At 43.1% G+C, this 25,696-nt stretch overlaps 1 protein-coding gene across 5 annotated transcripts; it reads right to left on the bottom strand.

The window, feature by feature from the left end:
* Positions 1 to 4,324: 4,324 nt before the first annotated feature.
* Positions 4,325 to 25,409, bottom strand: LOC133898994 (formin-like protein 6). 5 transcript variants are annotated; one of them, XM_062339850.1, is made up of 20 exons: positions 25,006 to 25,409; positions 20,541 to 21,241; positions 20,147 to 20,368; positions 19,222 to 20,068; positions 19,001 to 19,129; positions 17,928 to 18,909; positions 17,712 to 17,838; positions 17,267 to 17,338; positions 16,858 to 16,956; positions 16,726 to 16,767; positions 16,474 to 16,554; positions 16,333 to 16,383; positions 16,163 to 16,244; positions 15,196 to 15,290; positions 12,514 to 12,585; positions 12,301 to 12,417; positions 6,752 to 6,820; positions 5,526 to 5,592; positions 4,716 to 5,388; positions 4,325 to 4,567 (listed from the first exon to the last, which is right to left on the bottom strand). In XM_062339850.1, the coding sequence occupies exons 1-19, from the start codon at positions 25,076 to 25,078 to the stop codon at positions 4,898 to 4,900; spliced, it is 4,419 nt and encodes a 1,472-aa protein (XP_062195834.1). In that variant the 5' UTR covers positions 25,079 to 25,409; the 3' UTR covers positions 4,325 to 4,567; positions 4,716 to 4,897. The 5 variants fall into 5 exon arrangements, with proteins under 5 accessions (XP_062195834.1, XP_062195835.1, XP_062195837.1 ...); XM_062339851.1 differs by lacking the exon at positions 25,006 to 25,409 and having other exon boundaries at positions 20,147 to 20,364; positions 20,541 to 20,662; XM_062339853.1 differs by lacking the exon at positions 25,006 to 25,409 and having other exon boundaries at positions 19,222 to 20,055; positions 20,147 to 20,364; positions 20,541 to 20,662.
* Positions 25,410 to 25,696: the final 287 nt, after the last annotated feature.

Genomic DNA, 25,696 nt, shown 5'->3' with positions numbered 1-25,696 from the left:
GAGTACATCACATTTTAAGATTTGGCTTCTAAAGAGTACTAAACTTTGATTAGCTGTTGGCGGCCACGCCCAAGGCAGTCATCCTTCTCCCCAAGGGAAAATGTGTCTTTTCTATCGATCAAATCGACGACAGTGACGAGGAAGGAATGAAAATTAGAACCAATAGAAAATAAGAAAGTTCATTTCGTGGTATGGCAAATAGAAAACCACCTTATCTTCCAATGGCAAACAAGGAATTTTTCTCATTTAATAATTTGAGCAATCAACTTCGCGAATGCATGGTTCCTTGTTGATAGAAGAAACACATGTATCCATCGGATAGATGCATATATGAGCACCATAAAGTACCAAAATGGTCCATTTAATGGCTGAATTGGACCACATATATCACATTGAATGCGTTCAAGGAAATTTAGTGATTCATCTTTAATTTTAAGGTCAGAGTGCCTTAAAATTAATTTCCTTGTTGCACATGTGGTGCAAACAAAATATGAGGATTTTTGGAATTTTAAAATATTATGACCAACAGAATTACTGAAAATATTTCACATCAACCCTATTTTAGGATGACCAAGGCGATTATGTCATGTCTTGAATTTATCAAAATTGTAAAATATCTTGAATGCAACATGTGGTACATGTTTGATGTATGTGTAGTACAACCCAGAGGATAATGAAGGAATTCTCTCAAGCACTTGTCATATCCGTTATTTTTTGTGATGAAAAGATATTCATCATTTTGTGATTATGGGTTTCAATATGAAAACCATTTTGATGGATATCTTTATAACTCAATAGGGTATGAGTTGAATCATGATACAAGAGTGCATCCTCGATTACAATTTGAGTACCTATTGGAAGAGTGACTATGGCTCTGTCAGAACTAACAATCAACGCATCATGTTCAGCGATGGTCATAATATTTCCTTGCCCCTTTTTAAAAGTATGGAAATACTTTGTCTCCCTTAATATTGTATTAGGGGTACAATTGTCCACTAAACAAATTTCCTCCTTCATTTGATTGTCTCCCATAAAATCTATATATTGAAATCAAAATTCATTAAGATTTTATTCATATAAATATATATAGACATTATTGAGTATCATTGTGAGATACAATACATAATGACAAATAACGGTGGTTCATACAACCACATTTCAAACAATCTTGATGATTATCATTGCGGTCTTGCTTCTCAAATTTTCCTTTCCCTTTGTGAATTCCACTTCATCTCTGCTTGTTCTTATTGCGCTGCCATTTTCCTTTGAACCCAAACTCTTTTATTTTGAATATTTGAATTTACTTTAGGCAGTGGAGCCACACCTGTCGGGCGCTATTGATGATTCTTTATAAGAAGTTCATCGTGTTTTTCTACCTAGAGTAGTGTATACATTAATTTAGAATACATGGTGTACTTTTGAGTATGATACTGCTGTTGCAATACCCTATTGGCTAGCAGCAAAGTAGACAGTGTCTTCTCAATCATATCCGTATCGGAGACAGGCTGATCACAAAAGCGCAATTTTGAACAAATCTTATGAATAGCTGAATTATAATCTGCCACATATTTGAAGCCTTGAAACCGAATGTATGACCATTTGTGAGTTGGTTCAGGCAGAATGACAGTTTTTTGCTGATCATAACGTTCTTTGAGAGATGTCCAAAGAGCAAGTGGATCTTCTTCCATCAGGTATTCATTTTTCATATTTGGATGGAGATGATGCATTAAGAAATATAAGGCTCCATATTTGGTTGTGTGAGGTATCGCCGGGGCATCAGGTAGAGGTTCAGTGATAGCTGAAGTGAAACCTCGGGATGTCATAGAAATCTTGACATCTATTACCCAAGTTATATAGTTGTGACCATCTAACGCAAGTTCCTAAAAATCTCTGTTGGTGATATAAGCCATTTCCTACATGAAAATACCATGAATTGAATTAATTTACTATGAAAGTAAAATTAAATATCATGGAATTGTTGTAATCATGCAAAATAAAAATTCAATATGAGTATTGAATTCTTATTGATGTAGACCTTCATGACAGACAAAAAAAATTGTTGCTAAAGTATTGGTCTCCATTTTGAACATGGGCACGTTGAAAGTAATCACCATTTGGTGTAGACCTCATAGCAGTAGGCGAGTAACTCGCTACTATAACATAGACGTCATCCAATTAAGGTGGACGACACTATAGTCGTTGCTATGGTTATAGTCGCTACTACCTTTTGTCTATACCAATACAATAATAAGGTAATCACCGTAATTTTTTTGCATAATCATCTTCATGTATTTAAGCTGAGTCTTAAATAAATATGGAAATGCATAAATATATGAATATTGAATTGCAAGAAAGCAAGAAATATTGTGTAAGAAACTACAATCACATGAAATGATAATGTATTCCTGAGGTAATACTAGAAACTTGCAGCAATACACAACATAATGCAATTCCTATACACCTGAGGGTCTAGATTGCGATACTACATGAAGTTAAACAGTACATAGTACAATTAACATTAAGTCTTAGGGAAAAAAACATAAAGAAAAACTAAGGTTTTTATATATTTTGGCTATGGCACGTAAATTTAGAAAAAACACTAGGGTCTTCTCTAAAAATCGCACGAAATGCCCTGTTTTGGGCCTCGATCCAGTTTCGGCCCATTCGACCGAGCCCATTAGGTCCAGCCGAGGAGTTTTAGGGTTAGGTTTCCCCTAACACCCCCCCCCCCCCCGCGCCCCTCCTCGTCCCCTTGGTGGCACCGCCAATGCGGCTAGGCGCCGCCTCCTTTGCCGTGTCAGCCACCGACGGCTGGCCGTAGCCGCCGCCTCCAAAAGATTGACTGCCGCCCGTTACAATGGCTGGCGCCACTGCCCAACGACTACCACTACTCAAGTCGCCGTTGTCGTATGACCAAAACGGCTGCCAACGAGGTTTGGACGGCCGCCATCGCCTCGCGGATCATTAGGGCGCCGACGCCATCAGGGCTAGTCGAGCACTGCCACCCACCGCCGTCTAGGCGCCTCCGCCATTAGGGCTGTCTAGGCCCTTGGCATGCTGCTACTGCCTCCAGATGCATGTCACCTTTAGGAGGTTGGTCGCCGCCCACCCCTTCGGTTGGCTGGTCACTGCCACATGTGGCAGCATCGCCCTAGGGCTGGCCGCCTCCACCGATGAACTTCACATGGTCGACGATCGTCACTATCTAGGCTTTAGTCTGACGAAGTCCAAGGAGGCCACTATATGCCACCGCCATCGCCTCGTCGCAAGCCGTCGCAACTACTTCGACTTCGGTTCATCAAAGGCCGAGTCGCAAAGCAGTGGAGAGGATGACGACCTGTGACGCCCCTCGGGATGGAGGATAACACTACCACTATCGACACCCGCACTGCCCTTACCGTTATCCCATGTATGGGACAGCCAGGGCAAATGGTCACCGGGTTTAGTGGCGCCACAACCGGCGCCGACGGAGGAGCAGACGTGGGTGTGCGCTAATGTGCTGCCCAGAGAGTAGATCGAAGCAGCGGGCCGAGCCATAGATCGGTTCAAAAAAACAATTCAATTTTTGGAATTTTTTTCCAAGTTCCAATTGAGTTTCTTTTAGAAACCCTAGTATAACTCAGATACACACATACACCACCACGCGCACGCACTTACATAATACCTACTAAAGATCAGAGATACATATTTTAAATATTGACAAAGTTACCACATACCTTGCTGTCGACCGATACGTCACCTATCACTAAAAAAAAATTACGCTATGGTTACAACCACCTCCACAAACCAACCCAGGCTTGCATTAATGCATGTTTGAAGCACAAAAATTTCACAGAAATTTCCAAGAAAACAATTCGATTTTAGGATCTTTTTTTCCACGTTCCAATTGGGGCCTAGTTCAGCAGCGTGGACCACACAGGCATGCACAGTGTTTGGCCTCTGGTCATAGATACATCATTATGAACAAAAATGCAGTCAAACGTTATTTAGCTATCAACATTGGATATTTAGATTGGGGACATCATAATCAAATTCATATATTTATTTCAAGAAGGTACTTTCATAATACTATAATTTTAATGATACTATAAATATATTGCACTACAAATTAGTGGCCAAATGCGTACTTTAAGATCATGCGGATGTCTAAAACATGTATTTTCGTCACAAAAAGAGAAAACATGTATTTTTCACTTAGGGACTTACCTTTTGTACAAGGACAAAACTTCCGAATGGATGTTTGACATCCATAAAGAATTCATCCAAGCAGGGTTGACCCCTTGGGCCTATTTACCTAAAAAAAATAGACCGAAGAAATACAAAATTCTGCAACAAAGGAACTTTATTTTTACATCAAAAACTACAAATGCCAAATTACCTAGACATACATCAGCAATCATTCAATTGGTAACCTTATTTTTGCATAGGCAAAACATTACATACATGTAATAAGAAGATAAACAAAATTGTAAGGATAATCTATTACCCAAAAGAGGAACTATTATTATGTTAGATCTGTACAGCTTGTCGCCAGGGTCACTTCTTCAACAATCCCCTAGAAATACAACTGCAGAAGATATATAATATGAAATGAGCTACACAAAACAAAAGACACTTGTCCAAAACTGAAATATAACTTGTTGAAAATTAAACAGTTTTTCTATAAGCCTGTACGAAAAAAATATTTCTAGACTGCAAAATGCTATGCTGCATACCAGTGCACTTTGTGGCTTCCTTGTTGCGGCTAGTTTTACTCCAATGCAAGATCTATACTACCCTGCGCAACATATCCAGCATAATTCTGACAAGAGGGAGAGCATTGTAGGGAGCAGGCAGAGCCAGTTTTCCTCTTTTTTAGGAAAAGCTACTGCTGTCGTTAGTTCAACTGGTAAGGTCATCATTTGGCACTGGCAGTTTGTGCTGGTGATTGAAGTGATATATCTAGCTCTTTGATTGAATTGTTAAGCTTAGCTTTGTCATTTGCTGGTTCCATCTTAGAAGCTTTATCATTTTCTGATTCTTTCTTGGAAGCTTTCTCATTTTCTGATTCCTTCTTAGTTTTCTCCGTTTCTGCTTCCTTATGCGCGTTCTTCTTTTCAAGATCCAGTTGTTTACACTTCTCTTCTGCTTCCTTCTGAGCTTTCTTCTTTTCAAGATCCAGTTGTCTACATTTCTTTTCTGCTTCCTTCTGAGCATTCTTCTTTTCAAGATCCAGTTGTCTACAATTCTCTTCTGCTTCCTTCTGAGCTTTATTCTTTTCAAGATCCAGTTGTTTACAATTATCTTCTGCTTCCTTCTGAGCTTTCTTCTTTTCAAGGTCCAGTTGTTTACAATTCTCCTCATGAGAACGCATGAATAATCTCACAAAGTTCTGGAGTGTTGTGACCACTGCCAAAATGCAGGGAAAACATTTTTGAATGAAAAATTACTAAGAGTAAGAAAATAGTACTAGTCCAGTCTCCAACTCATGAATAACTAAACATGTTTCCAGAACAATAGGAAATTGAAATATGTTGCAAGTTCACCTTGCTCAAATGGACATCGCGTTGGGTCTTCTCCAAAATAAAGTGCTAATGCATCTGCATTCCGGCCCTGCAGATGAAGAAATTACAAGAAAAAAATTACAAGAGAAGATGATTGGATGCCCCCACGACAAATTTATCATTGGGCTTCTAGAAAAGAGGATAAGATTTCATCATTGGTCTACTAAGTACCAGAATGCATCCTTTCTAATTTTCTTGATCGAAATCCCTATCTATATTCTACTCAAAGGAGATATCATGTTAGCATCGCGAATTGCAATGTGAATAATAATATGGTCAAATTTAGAGAGAAAAGATCAACAAATGCAATAATGAAGAGAGAATAAAAACTTTGCAATCCTCATAATCAAATCTTGATCTTAAATGGAGCATTAACGTGAAAATACAGCATGACACATTCAAAAAGTATAAGAATTAGAATGCCCACTAAAAGCTTTTGGTTATGGTATGAATCCGAAGTTCCGTTCTAAAAAAATTCAAAGCAAATAGCAACCCATAAATCTGAAATACAACAAAATAAGAAAGTTGCAAATAATAAACAAGATATAGAATAATGCACTGAAATCTTTTGAGAACAAAGAAAATAATTTACAAATATTGAAATTACCCTTACAGAAAATCATCAAATTGAATTGGACATAGAAAAAAAATCTTATAAGCTTGAGATAAATGAAAAGTAATAAGTGTTGAGTAAAATAAGAATAAACAAGGAATTATGTAAAAGAAAAACATCTCATATGACTGAAAAAAAATCAAATTTACAGAAACCTCTTAACACAAATACAGTTTAAAAAGCAAACAGAATGGTCATAAGACAAGAGAATGTGAAAATAGTATAAACTGAAAGCCACCAAAACCAGATTCAGACAGGAAGAAACCAATGGAGGAAATGCATGGTACAAAAGAAAAAATCAGTATAATTTTTTATTTCAAATATATTTCTAAACTTTAATTACTTCTGTATTTAACAATTCCCTAAACTTTAATTACTTCTGTATTTAACAATTCTTGAATATTTGAATTCATTCTCAATTTAACTTTGATATTTACAAGTTTATTTTCAAATAACTCCCTGCACCTATTTATTTTGTCCTTCCAATATTTCTTATTAAATTTCATTTTGTTTGTAGATGCAAAGGTCTACCAATAATAGGCAACGGGTTGTTATAGGGCACAAATGAAATTTGCTCGGAGGGAGAAAAGCATACCACATTAGAATAAAGTGAAGTCAATGCCCTAACTTCAGCTTCGGCACCAATGAGAAAATCCTTCAGTGTCTGTCAAAAAAGCACTTGGTTTACTGTAGTGATGGTGTAAACTGGTAATACATTCAACAAATAATGTTCTATATCAATGAGAACACTGGTATATAAGCATATTTCTAGAAACTGAACAGGTTTGCGAACCAGTCATGTGTCTGGTTCATTGGTTCACGGGTCCAAATGCCGGTTGGATAAAACCTTAATTGTTGTGTAATAAAATTAATTGAATAGAAAATCAGGAGCAAAGCCAACAAGAATCAGTCAGTATAGCTTCAAATGCAAACTATGGACAAACAAAACGCCTTAGCTTAGTGGGTTTGCATGAGCCAATGTTGCGAATAAAATGATACTTTTCCCCTTTTTTTATCAAACTGATCCAACACGCAAACCAGGCTAAATCAGGTTTCATTCATGGTTTTCCAGTCACACTGCCTGTCCAGTTTGTTTTTTTCAACTATGCACATGTTAGCAATAAGCCTTGTGCAGATTTTCAGCTAACAGATTAGGAAGAATAATAGCCAATTAAAGCAGTAATTGTTGTAGTTATTAGCTGTTTGAACCAGGGATTTTCAGCTAGCAAATTAGGGAGAATAATAGCCAATTAAAGCAGTAATTGCTGTAGTTATTAGCTGTTTGAACCAGACCATATTGTAGTGATCAGCAGTGTATAAATAGAGAATAAAACAGAAAAGGCAGCAAGCAATTGCAGCACCAAAAATACCACTCCTAGTGTACGTGTGCCTTGGGTGAGTTACTGGGCTACCTGTGAGGTTGCAGGCCTTTCAATTGGTATCAGTAGGGTGTCATGGTGAGCGAAGATGACCCTTCTGCAGCTCCTGCGCCTGTGGTACAGCACGTGGTAAGAGATGTCGAAGGCGCGTACCCGCTGCTCACCAAGCACAACTACGCCGAGTGGTCGGTAATAATGGAGGTGATGCTTGAAGCCCACGGCCTCTGGGAGGCCGTGGACAAGGGTGGTGTGGACAGGGTCGACGACAGGTTAGCAATGGAGGTCATCTTTCGCGCAGTCCCGCTGGAGATGGTCACCTCCCTTGCGAAGAAGACTGCGAAGGACGATCAAGACGATGCGCGTCAGCTCCGAGCGCTCTCGCAAGGCGACTGCCCAGATGGTGAGGAAGGACTACGAGGCGATCTCCTTCCGCGACGGCGAGTCAATCGACAACTTCGCCATGCGCCTCACCGGGATCGTCCACCAGCTGGAGATACTCGGTGATCCGATCGATGACGCCAAGGTCGTGGCCAAGTACCTGCGGGTTGTCCCGCCCAAGTTCACGCAGATCGCTCTCTCCATCGAGACGCTCCTCGACATCTCAACGCTAACGATCGAGGTCACGGGACGGCTCAAGGCGGCGGAGGACCGCCTCGACCCGGACCAGGTGCTGTCATCGACATTCGATAGCAAGCTGCTGCTCACGGAGGAGCAGTGGCTTGCGCGCCAGAAGGAAGGCGAGCTAGCAAGGGGGGGTCACGGTCTGCCAAAGGCGACGACAAGAATCGTCGCTCCCGTGGCTCGCGCAAGAAGGGCGCGGCTGATAGCAAGAACGCTGCCCGCAACGACGACTGCAACAACTGCCGCAATTGCAGGCATACCGGTCACTGGGCTCGTTATTGTCGCCAGCCCAAGCGAGGTGAGGCGCACCTCATGAAGGTGGACGACTACGAGCCTGCGCTACTGATGGCGCCGGTCTGCGCGCTGAACAACAACACCGCGCCGATGTCGATAATAGTCCACCTCAATGAACCGCGAGCGCAGGCGTTCCTCGACGAGGCGGACGCCGGTGAACTCCAGGAAGGCTGGTACCTCGATACTGGTGCCACCAGCCACATGACAGGTTGCAGCGAAGTCTTCGCCAAGCTTGATCGCGCGGTACAGGGAATCGTACGGTTCGACGACAGATCGCTCGTCGAGATCCACAGCTGCAGCACGGTGCTGTTTGCCGAGAAGAACGGCGAGCACAAGGCGCTCTCCGACGTCTACTTCATCCCACCCTTGAAGAACAGCATCATCAGCGTCGGCCAACTCGATGAGTGTGGCTCGAAGGTGCTGATCGACAATAGCGTGCTGCGCATCTGGGATCGCTGGCGCCATCTCATCGCCAAGGTGAACCGTGGGTGGAACCGGCTCTACATCCTACGCCTCAACGTCACGCGCCCCATCTGTCTCGCGGTGCAGCACAACGACGACTCGTGGCGCTGGCACGCCCGCTACGGCCACATCAGCTTCGACACGTTGCACCAGCTTGGCCGCCAGGACATGGTGCGTGGTCTTCCGCGGCTACAACACGTGGAGCAGCTCTGCGACATCTGCGTCATGACGAAGCATCGCCGAGCCCCGTTCCCAGCCAAGGCGAAGTACCGCGCAGAAGGCGTCCTAGACCTCGTCGACAACGACCTCTGCGGCCCCATCACGCCGGCGACGCCAGGCAGGCGCCGCTATTTTTTGTTGTTGGTAGATGACGCAAGCCGCTACATATGGCTGACGCTTCTCACAGCAAAAAGTGATGCTCAACGGCCATCACGAAGTTCCAGGCTACTGCGGAGGTGGAGAGCAGGCACAAGCTCCCCGTTCTACGCACGGACAATGGCGGCGAGTTCACCTTCGTTGAATTCGCGCGCCACTGCGAGGACCACGGCGTGCAGCGGCACTTCTCCGCACCATACACGCCACAGCAAAACGGCGTGGTGGAGAGGAGGAACCAGACCATCCTCACCACCGTACGCGCCCTCCTGAAACAGCGGAAGATGCCCGCTGAATTTTGGGGGGCGGCTGTGACCACGGCTTTCTACCTCCTCAATCGGGCACCAACGAAGAGTCTTGACGGCGAGACGTCATTTGAGGCGTGGCACAGGCGCCAACCGGCGGTAAGCTACTTGCGTATATTCAGGTGTCTTGGTTATGTAAAGGATACACGACCATGCCTGCGGAAGCTCGACGACCATAGCACCCCGATGGTCTTCATCGGCTATGGGGATGGCTCCAAGGTGTACCGCATGCTCGAACCCCGGTCCCGGCGCGTCCACATCACCCACGACGTCATTTTTGACGAGGACGCCGGCTGGGACTGGGAGGCAGTGCTGCAAGACAGTGGAACAGCCACACCTAACTTCCATGTGGAGGCAATGGTCAACTACATCCACCCAGGCGCGTTGGCTCCGTCCGCAGGCAGCGCAGAAGGCGCTTATCCTACTGCGCCGACATCCACAGGGGCGATCTCGTCGCCCACGCTCGTCTTCCTCGCAGAGGCAGCCCCCACATCCGCGCGGACGGATCCAGCGCCAGCCTCGCCCGCTGGCGTGTCGTCCACGCCCACAGGGGCTTCTCCCGCAGCGGCCTCGCTCCTGGAGTTCGTCTCTCCTCCGCCAAACGACTCCGACAGGCTGGATGCGTACCACGACTCCTCCCCTCTCCATTACCGTCGCATCGACGACGTGCTTGGAGGGGGAGAGGCACCAAGCCTTGCCAATCGCATCGTCGATGGCGAGGGGCTGCTGCTGGTCAGCGAGGATGGAGAGCCACGCTCCTTCGCTGAAGCAGAGCACGATCCAGCATGGCAGGCGGCCATGCGCGAGGAGATGTACTCCATCGAGCAGAACGGAACATGGTCACTGGTGGAGCTTCCTCATGGGCATCAATCTATTGGGTTGAAGTGGATCTTCAAGCTCAAAAAGAACGAGGCAGGAGAAGTGATCAAGCACAAGGCACGCCTCGTCGCCAAGGGCTATGTGCAGCAACTGGGCATTGACTTCGATGAAGAATTCGCACCCGTTGCTCGTCTTGAGTCTGTTCGGTTGCTGCTAGCTGTTGCTGCGCAAGATGGCTAACCGGTGCATCACATGGATGTGAAGTCGGCTTTCCTCAACGGCGATTTGGGGGAGGAGGTGTACGTCGCGCAGCCGCCAGGCTTCGTTGTCGCTGAAGCAGAACAGAAGGTGTTGCGCCTGCGGAAGACGCTCCACGAACTGCGGCAGCGCCGCGGGCTTGGAACGAGAAGCTGCACATGACATTGCGAGCTCTCGGGTTCGAGCAGAGCCCGCATGAGGCGGCGATGTACAGGCGTGGCCATGGCGACTCGCTGTTGCTCCTCGAGGTCTATGTGGATGACTTGATGATCACTGAATCAGCCAAGGCGGAGATCAACCGCTTCAAGGCGGAGATCAAGGCGAGGTTCAGGATGAGCGACCTTGGATTGCTCTCCTTCTACCTTGTCATCGAGGTGCAGCAGAGTAGCAGCGGGATCACGCTGTGCCAGGCGCATTACGCCAAGCGCATCCTAGAGATGGCGGGGATGCAGAACTGCAACCCTGCGCACACCCCCATGGAGGAGCGGCTCAAGCTGAGCCGTGACAGCACGGTGGCGGAAGTGGACATCACTCAGTACCGGAGGATCATTGGAAGCATCTGCTATCTTGTCCACACGCGGCCGGACCTCGCTTTCAGCGTGGGGTACGTGAGTCGCTTCATGGAGCGGCCTACGGAGGAACACATGGCGGCAGTGATGAGGATCCTGCGCTATGTGGCTGGGACTTTAAGTCTCGGTTGCCACTATGGGAGGACAGCGGAGGCACGGCTTGTCGGGTACATCGACAGCGACCTCGCCGGCGATGTTGACATAAGGAGGAGTACATCCGACGGTTTGTTCTTCTACGGCAGCAACTTGGTGAGTTGGCACGCTCTCAAGCAAAAGGCGGTAGCACTCTCGTCCTGTGAGGCGGAGTATGTTGCCGCCACTACCGCAGCCACACAGGCGGTGTGGTTGGCTCGGCTGCTCGGCGACTTCAAGGGGAGGGACGCCGACACCGTCGAGCTGAAGATTGACAACAAGTCAGCCTTAGCGCTGATGCAAAATCCTGTCTTCCATGAACGTAGCAAACACATCGATATGCACTACCACTTCATCAGGGAGTGCCGGGAAGATAGGAGGATTAGTGTTGATTTCGTCGGCACTAAGGACCAGCTCACTGACATTCAAACGAAGGCAGGCGAGTCAGATTCCATGAGCTTCATGCTAGGATTGGAATGGTCAACATCAATTCCAGGTTCACACACAAGGATTAGGGAGAGATTGTTAGCAATAAGCCTTGATGTGTGCAGATTTTCAGCTAGCAGATTAGGGAGAATAATAGTCAATTAAAGCAGTAATTGCTGTAGTTATTAGCTGTTTGAACCAGAGATTTCCAGCTAGCAAATTAGAGAGAATAATAGCTAATTAAAGCAGTAATTGCTGTAGTTATTAGCTGTTTGAATCAGACCATATTGTAGTGATCAGCAGTGTATAAATAGAGAAGAAAACAGAAAAGGCAGCAAGCAATTGCAGCACCAAAAATACCACTCCTAGTGTATGTGTGTCTTGGGTGAGTTCTTGGGCTACCTGTGAGGCTGCAGGCCTTTGAGCACATAGGTGCATACAATACTATAGTCATGTTAACTGTAGTTACTACAGCATGCTTAAAAAAGGATGCAGAGTTGTAGTCACCTTGCGAAAGATTTCTGACACAGGACCATCATTTTCAGACGTGGTAAGTTCTTGCTCAACTTTTTCGAGTCCTTTGTTTATGGCCTGCATTTCCTCTGCTAAAGACTTCAATTGTATCTGCATCAAATCAGTTCTCTTGGAACTCAATCAGTAAATCACTTATGATCACTATTCAATGTGGCCAAAACAACAAAAACCGCATTGAATTTACACCTTTGCCGCCAACTCTAAGCTAGCCAGGTCTTTAGGAAAATCAAGAAGTTCCGGAAGTTTCTCAGAAAGCACCTGCAGCGACATGATTTAAACAGATTAACGCACAGTTCAAGCATATGAACTATGATTCTAAATTTCTAGGCAGAGAATAGAACAAAACTTGTAAAGCCCTTTATTGCACAAAGGGTTTATTTGAAGTGAGTTTAGCTAAGAACTCCACTTCAACATTTGGGGCCTCGTAAGGTTCCTCAGAAACACTAAGCTTTAATCTTAAAGTCACACACAAGAGATGAGTATACGGAAAGCAACGCAGAGCAAGACAACAACATGGTACACGTCTAGTTCAAAATTACGTAGCAAATCTTGTTCTGGGATATCAACCTTGGGTACCAGAAGTGCATTAAAACACTAGAAACTAGAAATCAACCTTGGTTTAACAAATTGCAGCAGCGGTAGGACAAGGAATACAATTGGGAAATGATCCTGTAAACATCTTAAATTTGATATGTGGGCAATTGGAAACCAGGTTTGTTTTAACTTTCCTACCCATTCGTGCCTTCTTATCAGAATAAAAGATCTGATCGTATAGCTCTTGAACAAATATTGATATGGCTTTGGTTCAGGAGAGCTCTGCGTGGCACCCTAGGGCAGGCCGGCCAATTGAGGAGGGAGGTCAGTGGCACCAGGAAGGTGGCCAATAACGAACTGTGCGTGTGGGTGAGGGAAAGAGGGAGACCGGAGAGCAGAGAGCTGAGAGGGTTAATATTATGGAGCAGATAAACAACAAGATAATGGCGAGATCGCTCTCGTCGACGCTGGGCTTCTCCTGAACTTCAGGAGACTCTGATAAGCTGACTTGGCAGGAAAAGCAGTTTACTAGATTGACTGTTGATTGATTCCTAAAGAAGACTAAGGACACCTTTATATACTAGGTGCCATATGACTATGGAAACACTAGATAAACTAGGAATAGAAGTATCAGACTAGGAATATAATAGATAGATAGATTTCTCAGCTGGTAATGGGACAGCCGAGTCTGAGTTGGCTTAGGATACAACCAATCCATAACATTTCCCTACTCGCCATGAACAGCTCGTCCTCAAGCTGTGGTGGTGGACATGGATGCTGCCCGAGGAAACCCCGCGCTGATGAAAGTCTAATATTCTTGTAGGGTTTCTTTTAGTTCTTGAAAACACCCATACTGTGAAGGATGGATACTAGCATGTTGCATATCCATGCATCTGTACAAGTAGCAAGCCATGCGCATGCATGGCTTGCCTGCAAACAGGTAGTGCTGCACACCCTTCTATTGCTTGTTGACTGTAATATGTGTGTTGGGCCTGGTGGACGTTACGCTTGAGACATACTTGTAGTTGACATCATAGTGCCTCGGTCATGTCAGGTTGAAGCAACGATGCGGATGGCGCCGATAACAATGCAACAAGCTGTGATTGTGGGACAGGATCATCCTTCTTCCTCAGCAAAGGCAATGTTGGAGCAGCCGAGGACAACATGATTGAGAGCGAGGCTGTTGCCAGCGGCAATGTAGGTGATACTGGAGGTGTAGTGGTTGGCGGTTGCCTGTGTTGCCTACTTGCCTCCTGCTTTGCCTCTACCTCCTTCATTGGAACTGAATCAATAGGTGCTGATGGCGACGCGGCAAGTTCGAGTAGCGGTGTAGGAGGCTTTAGCAATACCATGTCTGTGATGATAGGGGTTGGCGCTGAGGCAGATCTGGCTGTGTGGCCACGAGCTGCCAATAGCGCTTTGGCTGGAAGCGGTGAAACAACTTGTGCTGAATCGGGTCTGCTCCACGTAAGTGACCGCGTCAGTGATAATTCCACTCCCCTTGAAATCTCCAGGAATAGATATGATACGAGAAGGAAACTTGTAATCTGATTTGATTCTTTCCTTCCAAATTCCAATCAAATCTCGTGATGGAGTGAAGGAAACCTGTAATCTCTTTATTCTTTCCTTCCAAGTTCCAATCAGAAACAGGGAAACATAGGCAGAATTGAGATGTGATTGGCGGAAACAGAGGAGTGGAAATCTGCGGGGCTGGCAGCGGAAGTTGTGCTGGCGACAGCGGAATTTGTTGGAGGCGGGAGACTGCAGGATGATTCCGGTGCGTTGCTTTGCAGCGGAAACAGGGCAGGCGACAGCGGCGTAGAGAATATGAACAATTTGAGGGCGAAGGCGGCATGCAGAACAGAGCAGCGGCAGGGGCGGAGCGGAACTGCAGGCGGAATAAAAATTGGGGTAACGTGAGTGATACTGATGGAAAGAGCTAACAGATTGGATATGTGGAGGGGAGGGGCATCAAATATTGACTGCTACAACCGTCGGCGGCTGAATTTTTGTGGAAATTAGTGGTAGCAGCAACAATTTGATGGCCGGTTGTGGGAATTGTGCTTGCGAGCGCCGGAATTTGGCAGAGGCGGGTGGAAGGCAGCGCAGGATGGAACGGCTCTAATACCAAATATTATGATAGCAGATGAACACAGCAGGATAAGGGCTGGTTGCCCTATAATCTTTGGGCTTCTCCCATCAAGAAGAGGCTCTGATCAAAGCCGAGTTGGTGGGCAAAGCCCTTTACTAGATTGATTCCTAAACAAGACACTGCAGAATGGAGCAGGGGGTTGAGAAATGAGAACTATAAAAAAGTATTGAATACAGGGGTACCTTGGATAAATAATGCATTAAAGTCATCTTCTTGTTACGTGCACGAGTGTCGCTTAGTTTGAGCAAGCTATCCAACCTGAACCCAACAGCAGAACCTACAAAAAAACCAAAAAGGGACTATAGTGCAGCCAGGGAAAAAATAGCAACCAACAATTGAAAAACATGATGCATGACAGATAGTCTTAAGAAGCAAATACATTTTAAGATAGGATGGTTGGCACCAAAACCCTGCCATTGTATCAAAGAGTTGTATTTTTTTTGTGAAAATGTGACAAGAAGGAACACTTGTAAATCAAATAAAAACAAAGTAAGTACGCCAAATAATTCAATACACTATAACAAGGATAACTAATGGCGAAACTTTTGAACATGCAATGTCTGACATACCAAACAGTTTCTTCAGAATTTTGTGCAGACAACTAATGCAAACTTTCAAAGCAGCATAAATACTTCGATTAGTGCTTTCTTTTCTTTCATTTAAAAGAAAATGAAGCCTTATATACAGTATAAACTCGACCAAATTGGCTCATGCTGCCCAGTACTCCACTACATTCAGTCATTACTCCAAGAATAGGCATCCAGTGTTTAGTGTTTAGGTTTACCTAATGTTTGTCTGATCTTGGATAGCAGGTGATATAACAGACACCCAGTCATAAATAAGGTAGATGGTATGTTTACTGCATTGATTATGGTGTACTTAACTAGGGGGGAAACAGGAAAGAGTAAGCAAAAAGGTGTCCTCAAGTTGTAGATGGACTTATATTTGCAGGAGTAACAAGGGCTAGATGGAAATATATTTGAAAACAGAGGAAGTCGAATATAAATGGGAGAGACAAGATGGGGGCACTGGAAAAAGATGCCACCTTGTGTTCTAATAGGAAAGTGTGTTTATGAAAAAATTAGAAAAAATATTTGGTCATGCACTAAATGTCTCCTGAAGACGTATGGATTTTACATGTCTGATTACCTCTGGCGGTGCCTTGGTTCAATGCATTTCCCAGAGAAAGAATTGTCTGCATAATCCTTTTCAACTTGACTGAACCCCTTATCTAAGAAAACAAGGCAAAGTGGCAAATACAAGAAATGTATAATCTTCATTATACGATATCAAAATTTGATTTAATATCAAGTGCTGACCTCTTCTGCAGAAGAATTAACAATGTTCAGGTTCCGCTTCAGGTCAGAAACCTGAAAATAGTTAGAAAAACACCAAATTTCATAAAGGCAAAGGAAAACAGTACAGTTCATAATAGCAAGAAAAGGAACCAGTCGCCTTACCTGAGAACGGAATTGAATCTTAAATGAGAAAACTCTCAGCTTAGAATCTACACGTGGTACTTTCATAAGCTCCATGAAAAACTGCAGCGGAAAGGTGTACATCAGAATCAATATATCAACACAGTACTCGGAAGTTATGGATTTCGTGGAACTGACATCAATGGGAATGCCTTCCCACCAATAACTTGTATATACAACAAAAGTATTACTTTAGATGTAAAGCTGTAAGGCAAACTAAAGAAAACAAGTCACCTTCTCGCATTCTCCAAGTAATTGCTTATCTCCTTTGTAACCCTGATAATCATATCCCAAACATTACTGGTTTCAAGGTATAATAGTGGTTTAAAATGAACAGTGGACTAGAAACCTGAGTAACCTGATTACCTTTAGAAGTTCGATTTCTTCTTTAGTTGGAGTGAATTTAATAAGGTTGTCCACCTGATCAACATCCAGGACAGTATCATCCAGAGCAAGAATTGCACTCTGCGGTCAAACGAAAAAGGGGTTGGTGTTATTAACAAAGATATGCAAGTGCATTTATGGCAAGAAACAATGGACATGCATTTTCTTTCAGACTACTTCTATTAGACGTCGATGAGTGTTTGACAGAACATAGTAGACATGCCGACCAACTTTGCCATGTAAATAAAAACTGCTTTTGACCGCCATCATGCTTTCCCACAATCATATAACGAGCTATAAGAAGCAGGTTTTGGTATATGACATCATCGATACCTTAACATGGTAAGAAATAGTTTAGAAGATGCTAAATATTTCTTATTCGTCATCTTACCATTAGGTCAGGCAGGGGCATTTTGACTTTCGTAAGCATGATTCCGCAATTGTTAGACCGGCGAAGATCAATCTGTGATACAGAACACATGAATTGAGAATAACAAGCAAGCAGGAACACAAAGTAAAATGATGAGGCATAAATATTAAATAGTAGCTACAAATGTCTGCAATGACATGCAAACCGACCAAGATGAAACAGGCAAAAGAGGAAAATTGAACATGAGAGATGCTCTACCATGCAGGGGAAAAAAGAACGAGGTGGCAAAAAGTAGTAATAATATCCATATTCAACTAAAATTACTTGTATTGCAAGCAGTGGTCTATTTACTGTAAAAATTGGATACTGGAATATGCAGAAAATAAAAGTAGATCAGAGTGACAGCACACTGATTGGAGAAATTGGAGTGCAAAGAAATGCTACATAATTTGGTGAAACAACTCACCAGATGAATTTTCTCAGATTTCGGTCCAGAAGCACGGCTTCCTGACTTATCTGAACACCTAGCATCTGAACTTGGCAGTACAGCTGAGAAAAGATTTTCTAGTTCTGACATATCGAACACTGGGGCTCTGCGCAAGTCACCCAAAAGACACATTAGCATGGAAAATTCCAATTCACATGACCATTAATGAGTTCTGTCAAGGTGACAGTGAGGTACTTTAAAGTTTCGTCAGCTTTTTGTGACTCCGCCCAGAGACTACCCTGCATTGCTCTTGTTACTTTCACCCAATGCAGTGGCTTCAAATTGGACCTTCTGGACGCAATCTGACCAGATTGAAGGCCCTTTGACATTGGACCTGAAGGAGGTGCAGGTCCACGCCCCTTAGAACCAAACAGTTTAGCATTACCACCAGGAGGTGCTGGCGGGGGTACAATGTTGCCAGAAGCTCCTTGGCATCCACCTCCATGAGAGTTGGCATCCTTTGAGATGCTTGGAGCATGGGGTGGAGGAGGAGCAGGAGGTAATGGCATCAATTTGCCCATGGGGCTAGATGATTGTTTTGATGAATAGCAGGGAGGTGCGGGTGGAGGCGGAGTGGAAGTAGTTCCAGGTGGTGGAGGTGGAGGTGGGGCTGAAGATCTAATGGGAGATGAAGTCAGTGGAGGTGGTGGTAGGGCAGCAGGAGATGAAGTAGAAGCAAATGGAGGCGGAGGTGGTGCACCAGGTCTAACGGGAGATAATGTAGAAGCGAGTAGTGGGGGCAGTGGTGGTGCAGGAGGTCTACTGGGACAGTACCTAGGTGGAGGTGGGGGAAGTGGGGATGGAGGTCGCCCAGACAGTCTAACAGGGGATGAAGTAGGAGCAGGAGGTGGAGGTGGCGGCGGTGGCGGTGCATGAGACCTAATAGGAAAAGGCCTAGGTGAGGATGGAGGTGGGGGTAGCGGCGGTGGTGGTGCAGCTGGTATTGGAGGCTTGAATGACGTTGAAGAAGTGACAGGCATGGAATCTGGAGGCAGATGACAAATATTAGCAGAAGTGGAAGGTGATGATATGATGGGCAGTGGAGGTGGAGGTGGGGTGGGAGAAGTTGGTAATGACTCTATTGCAATGTTAATTGTGGACTCCTGATGGTCCGTGGACTGTGTACTAGTTCCATGTGATTGAAATGTAGATTGTTTTTGTGGAGGAGATGGAAGGCCTACGACAGGGAAAGAACTTTAATTATAAGAAGAAAAACCACAAAAACAAAAAACAAAACAAAATAATCTAGACATGCACCACAACTTAACCTGAATGCTTAAGAGCAGGTTGAGACGAGTTTTTTGCCTCAGACATCATAATGGCATCCAATGGCACCAGTAAAGCTGGTGTTGATGGTGAAGGAGGTGGTGGTGTACCCTTTGTTACAACAGTAGTACCTGTCACATTGTCAACGGTTAAACCGTTAAAATAAGTATGGTGGTAACATGAGGATATGCATAGAGTACAACAAAATATCATTAAGCTAGACCTGTTGTTGGATGCTGTCCTGATGGTAGTTTCGATGTAATTTTGACCACACCAGTTGAAAGATTTGATACTGTGGTTGAGGTTACGGTTGAAGCACAATTTTCAGAGCCTCTAAATGCAGCATGATCTTCCAAAAGAGCCGTAATTCCAAGGGCTGAAGGTGCGCTATGAAATCTTGGGCAAGCTGAAAGTGATCTAGGACTAGAGTTGCCAGAAAGAGCAGAACACGAACTAGAAATTGGAAATCGCTGTGACACAATAGTAGTGGGTGAAGAGCGTTGTCCTGAACCATATTGCTCATCAAGCTTAGCATTTTGAGTCTTCAGAACTGGTTCAATAGAGTTCATGGTAGAGGGAACAACCATTTCCAGTGAAGTTGGCTGCTCGGTACTGATGTCAACCTTATGAACCAGAGAGCCTAGCTTTTCTTCGACAACAGAAATTCCAGTTTTGACTTGAGAATCTGTTCCCGGCTCCAACGGGGTCAATCTCTGTCCACCAACACTTTCCAGTTTGTTCACATAGACTGTAGAGTATTCAATGTTGCTTGATTTTTGTTGGACATTGCCAGATTGTTTGTCGGTTGGAGAGATCGAACCAAGCTCTAATGACTCTGCTTCTTTCTTACTTGGAGACAATAACCCTTGCCTCAGCTGTATATTTTCTGATGAAGTAAGTCGCTGGAAAAGCTGGACTGCAGCATCCCCTGTCGGATCTAGCCAGTCCACATTGCTGAACATCTCTTGAACCTTTGCAAATGCTTCAACTGGTAGGCCCTCCTTTTCTCCTATACCTGCCACTTCCATGGGATCTAACTGATTTGCAGTGTCCATTTCTGAAAAAAGAACCTTAGACCACAGGGGACAAATGAATTATTATTTTTGGCATAACTGCAGGTGAACAAGATCACTGCAACAAGTACATACCTCAGCCCTGAATTCCTTTGGGAATCGATCTTTGGCATCCCACAATATGTCAATTTCATCACGATTTAACATCAGAATGTTAGATCGGATAAAGGCTGTACTGAACATGACTCGGAACATCATCTCTTCTCGTTCTTGATCAGCATCAAGGCTAATGCATTCAAGGACAACATCACCTTGAATATGGCAGTGGATGTCAATCTTAATCAATTCACAGTCTGCCTGGGCAACAGAAAGGAAATTTGAATGACTATAACAGTGTCACAATAAGTCGATGGCATGCCAATTGAGAAAATCTAAAGAATGTCTTTCAGCAAACATATGTTCTCTGCATGCTAGACACAATGTGACGAATTTGCCAGTCCTAAATTCAGAAAATAATCCAAAAACTAACCTTCTTGTAAAGCCGAACATATTTGCTCCTTTTCGGTGTTGAAAAGAGCACTTTAGGGATGTTACTTGTAGCAAGTAGAGGATCCTGTCCATAAATACGGAATATTGGTCTACATCCACCCTCCGCATTAACACCTGGAATGTTTCTTAGTATCACACAGTCTAAAGTAAGTGCTCGATCCTGTGGCGGCCACTCTGAGCTCACGTTCCTCCGAGATATATAATGTAAGTATCTTATCTGAGAAGGCATAGGATTTAGTGGTGAGAGCAACTGAACCAGTTCACGAGGTGCTTGCCTGTAAATCATCTCCAATGTCCTCTGCTCACCAATGAACTGCTTTCTATACAACAGCAGTCCTGCTAACATGAATGCAAGTACAGGCCAGCCACCATGCTCACAATGCATTATCAAGACATTTTGCTGGCCCAAGGAGAGCCAACTCTCCCCTGACCTCAAGAAATGGTGAATCATTTCTATTGTAAGGAGTGGGCATCCCTCGTAATGTCTTGGATAGTCCATAACTATCATATCATAGCTTGATAAGATATTCGCCAGTAAACTTTGACTTTCTCCGTCCCGAAAGTTGAAGACCATAAATGAAGCATCAGCAAAGTGGCTACGAAGTTGTGCAACAATGTCACCAATGTAGCCTTGGTACTTATCATCATCGAAGACATCAGTTGTGAAGCAAGAATCAAACACTACAAATGGACATGGACAAGAAAGGGATAAGAAACATTTCAGCAAGAAGCCAATATAACTTCAACAATCAAATCAAAAAGCAAAAGTGAGATATTAAACCCTAATGACTTGTCCATGAGGATACATTTACTATCACCACCATCAAGTGTGCCTTGAGATCGATTAATACTTTCGAAATTCAAATGCTATCCCATCTTGTAATCTTGCGATGTCCTTTGCACAAATCTCAAGGCACATTGGAGCACTAAGATAGTAAATGTACTAACATGTATTGGTTGTTTTACTTCCCATTAATCTTGACTTGAGAATAAGAAATAATAACATTCATAAAACAAACGGGACCATAATCCAGGTGTTACACAGTACACATGACAAATTAAACTTCTAACAGAACCAAAGTGAAATATACAAGGATGCATAACACAAGCCATTACTAAAGATAAGAGTGAATTAGTATTGTGCCATTTGTAATACAAAACTACAAGTATTGTGCCATTTGTAACACAAAACTACAAGTATTGTGCCATTTGTAACACAAAACTACAAGTATTGTGCCTAGTAACACAAAATTACAAGTATTGTGCACTAATTTCGCACAAAACCCGATTTTAATTAGACTCGCCAAAAAAATGGTCTTATATTTCTCCAAAAATCCTAGAACTTTTTGTACGTGTCTTATGAATCAATGTGCAAACCATTTTAATTGGATTCACACAAAAAGACTGTGTAGAATTTAAACTAAAATTCTCCAAAAAGACTACTTTTATAACTCCCAACAATTGTTAGGGCCTCAAATAAAATTCCAAAAATATAAAAAAATTCACTAATATTCTTCTTACATGATGGAATAATTCTAAAATTATTTAGAAACCTATGTTATATGGTGAAAAAGTAAGTTCCTTTGTAATGCTCTATTTATATACTTAATAAGGAACTCACTTTTTCTCCATATAACCTAAGGCGGGAAATAATTTTAGAAATCAGTCCATCATATAAGAAGGATATTAATGAATTTTCCAGATTTTTGGGATTTTATTTGAGACCCTAACAATTGTTAGGAGTTATAAAATTAGCCTTTTTTGGAGAATTTTATTTAAATTATATACAGTATTTTTGGGTGAATCTAATTAAAATAGGTTGCAAATTAATTATGGAATACATACAAAATATTCTAGGATTTTTGGAAAAATATAAGACCACTTTTTGGGTGAATTCAATTAAAATTAAGTTTTATGTGAAATTAGTGCACAATACTTGTAGTTTTGTGTTACAAATGGCATAATACTTATAGTTTTGTGCAATTCACTCTAAAGATAACTACACATAACCATGCAGATGAGAAAAATACGAAAAAAGTAGTAAAGAAAATAACCAGATTAGCCTCTTTGCCTGATAGACATTTACTTTAAAAAATAATATAACAGTACAATAATTTTTTGATAGTAAAATGTCAAGGAAGTATTTTTGAAAGATGTACAGTAAGAAACAAAAAGAAATGAAAAAATATTAGCATAACATAATATTGCGAGGAAAACCAGCTTCCAAACCAATTAGGTACAAGAACAGCTAGTCAGGAAGCAAGCACAAGGGCGAAGCACCAAATGGTGCGGTGGTAGAGTTGTAGGAGTACGACTCCACCCACCAGGGTTCAAATCTTGATGCCCACTGTTTACACACGTGCAAGTGCTTTCAGCGGTAAAATTTGCAAGCGTGTGATAGGGGTTGCACTTGGATGTGTGTGAATGTGGTGTGTGCATGTGTGTCGTCTGGTAATCGCAAAAAGGAAGCAGCACAAGGTCCAAAAATCAGCTCTGTAAAAGTACAAGTTGCCTCAAGGCGGTTTTGTTAGCTAAATAAGTTATTCATTATTTATAGATTATTTTGAAGCCAAGATATGATCATTCCTTAACTCAATTGGAACAGTTCATGGTCAACCAAGAATCGATATAAATTAGATATTCTAGAATTAGCTTAACAGTTTAGTGTTTAAATATGGTAGACTCTTGGCCAAACAGCGATCTATCACCAGTCTATTTCTGAAAACATCCTAGGCCTCCTCCGAGAACCCCTCCTCAATATTTTATACAATTATCATCAATAGAACTGGCCTTGTATCTTTTTTATTTTACAGTGAAGCTTTGCTAACTACGACAAGCATGTTGAACATTAAAAGGGCTAGCTAGTAAGCCATACAAATTTACAAAAATGGCCATACTGGAACATTTCCTGATTGTTCACATGAGCAGGCCCTATGTCATGTTCTATTCTAGTACTCCACCAAACTGAAATACTTGAATGAAGAGTACCAAATCTCCATTTTTGTGTTTCTTGGATTTGTGTATTTGATTCTGATTGTTCTTTGGTGTGCTATCTGTGACAAGTGAGAGTTTTTTATTAGAATAACTAGTTTGTATTTCAAGTCATACACTTTTCTTCCATGTCAAATTATGTCTGCTTGTCAGTTCGGACTTTGTTGCCAGAGATTTCACCAAAATGGACTTATTTTGTGGTTTCTATAGTGTACAATAGGATACAGCTCTTGGTTACAAGAAAATTTTCCATGTGCCCAAATGGGGCCTAAAAATGAAAATGGATGAGTGTGCCTGATTTTGATATTACAGGCTTGTTTGGATAGGGGGTTTGAACTAAATCCTCAAAAATTCTAGCCTCAAAACCCCCTACAAAATAGATTATATCCACTACGTTGGAAAATGTAAGGCATTGTTTGATTTGGCTGTCTCTGAAATTTAAGTCCAGCCATTAGTTTTTTTATATAATATTAATAACTACAAAATCACGATCACATAAAAGCACTTTCAAATATGAATCTAAAGGTATCACTTTGTATCACTAAACCTACATGGTCTTAGACTAATTATGGGTCAAATGCTACAAAATTTGACTGTGACACCTTATAAAAACAGACGAGTGAGTAAATCGTTTCCAGGGGCACCTATATAACTAGGGACAATGCCACCAGAAACATATCAATTCATCTGCTGGGAAAAAATAGGTGACTTGGCTTATGATAAACCACAAAATAGTAATGTACATAGTACACAACCTTTAAAAATAAATCCCCTTCATCCTAGACAAGTACCTTTGCATAGAATCGTAATGTTTTATCATGGGACACTTGAACTCACTTTGTAATACATCAATGATGAAATAGTAGACCACGACCCTACACACACTTGCCTTACTAATTTACTATTAAATAGAAGATGCACAGAAGCCACCGCAGATGTTTCATCAACTACGAAAATAGCCACGGCGCAATCTACCATATGGAACTAATGCCTGGTAAGCTAACCTCAATACACTATGTATACCATATTGTACACATATGAATGAAAGTGTCGGACACAAGTATCAATGCAGCGCAGATAAACAATTGTTTTACTACAGCTTACTCCAAAGAATTTCCGAAAATTATGGTCTAAAATTACAAATTTAACACGATATAACAGCAATGCCGCTCCAGTACAGTCGCTAAAGTGCTATGGCAACCAAATTTTCCTCAGTCTGATCTAAAAAAAAACCTCAGTCTTTCACCAAAACGAAGTGAAGACGAATTGCACACAACAAACCAACGAAGGAATGCAAGAACAACCACCGAATAATTTCCCGCAATGCTGCATTACCCGAAACATTCGCCACGCCATTAGGAGAATCGAAACGCAAATCAGACCACGCACAGAGCAATCCCGTGCGAAATCGACACTGACAATCGCAACGCGGGAGGATTGGGCGGGGCACGCACCGTAGACGCGCTCGGTGATCTCGAGGAGCCCGTCGGGCGGCTTGCGGTAGAAGAACTTGCGGAAGAGCGCCATGCCGCAGCGCCCGGAGCCGGATCTATTCAGCGCCCACCACGCGAGAGCCTACCAGCCCCGAGCCGCCAATGCCATGGATCACGGGGCCCAGGCGCGAGCGCGGCACAATGAATGAGCCGCGGGCGGACGGGGTGGCGTTGCCGCGGCGTGAAGGGAAAGGAATCGCAAATGCGCGTGCGCGCCTGCCTGACGCCTGCCGTTGCTTCGCCCCGGCGCTAGGGTTTGCAGCCTTTCCGCCCCTTACCCTCCCTCTCTCTCTCTTTCCGTCACCCTTTAGGTGTGGGAGAGAGAAACAGAGAGCTTTTTTCGTCTTTTTTAAAGCTTTTTCGGGTGGGGCGTTTGATCTTTCGGACTGAGCTAGATTTGGAGAGATGGCGTTTGTTGGGTTGTGTCTAGGATGGCAACAGAGCAATCCTGGCGGGGAATGTTTCCCTGTCCCCATCCTCATTTAATTATTGCATGTAAGTTTTCTCATCTTCACATCTCCATAAGGAATTTTACAGGAATTAGATTCTTAATAAAGATGTAAATTGAATCATAGTTTATAATATATTTATAGTATAAGTAAGTAATTTATCGATGCATACAATGGTAATTAATACAAGATGGATTAAAATC

Source organism: Phragmites australis, chromosome 18 (genome assembly GCF_958298935.1).
Source record: "Phragmites australis chromosome 18, lpPhrAust1.1, whole genome shotgun sequence".
Classification (NCBI taxonomy): Eukaryota; Viridiplantae; Streptophyta; class Magnoliopsida; order Poales; family Poaceae; genus Phragmites; species Phragmites australis.
This window is presented reverse-complemented; position numbering and strand designations above follow the sequence as displayed.

What these genes read in the sequence shown, in the direction of transcription:
- LOC133898994 (XM_062339850.1), bottom strand. Translation starts at nt 25,078, where the DNA reads ATGGCGCTCTTCCGCAAGTTCTTCTACCGCAAGCCGCCCGACGGGCTC. An exon ending in TGTCAGAAATCTTTCGCAAG is followed by an intron (nt 6,821 to 12,300) that starts GTGACTACAACT and finishes CTTTTTTGACAG; the next exon opens with ACACTGAAGGATTTTCTCAT. An exon ending in CTTCACTTTATTCTAATGTG is followed by an intron (nt 5,593 to 6,751) that starts GTATGCTTTTCT and finishes CTTCATCTGCAG; the next exon opens with GGCCGGAATGCAGATGCATT.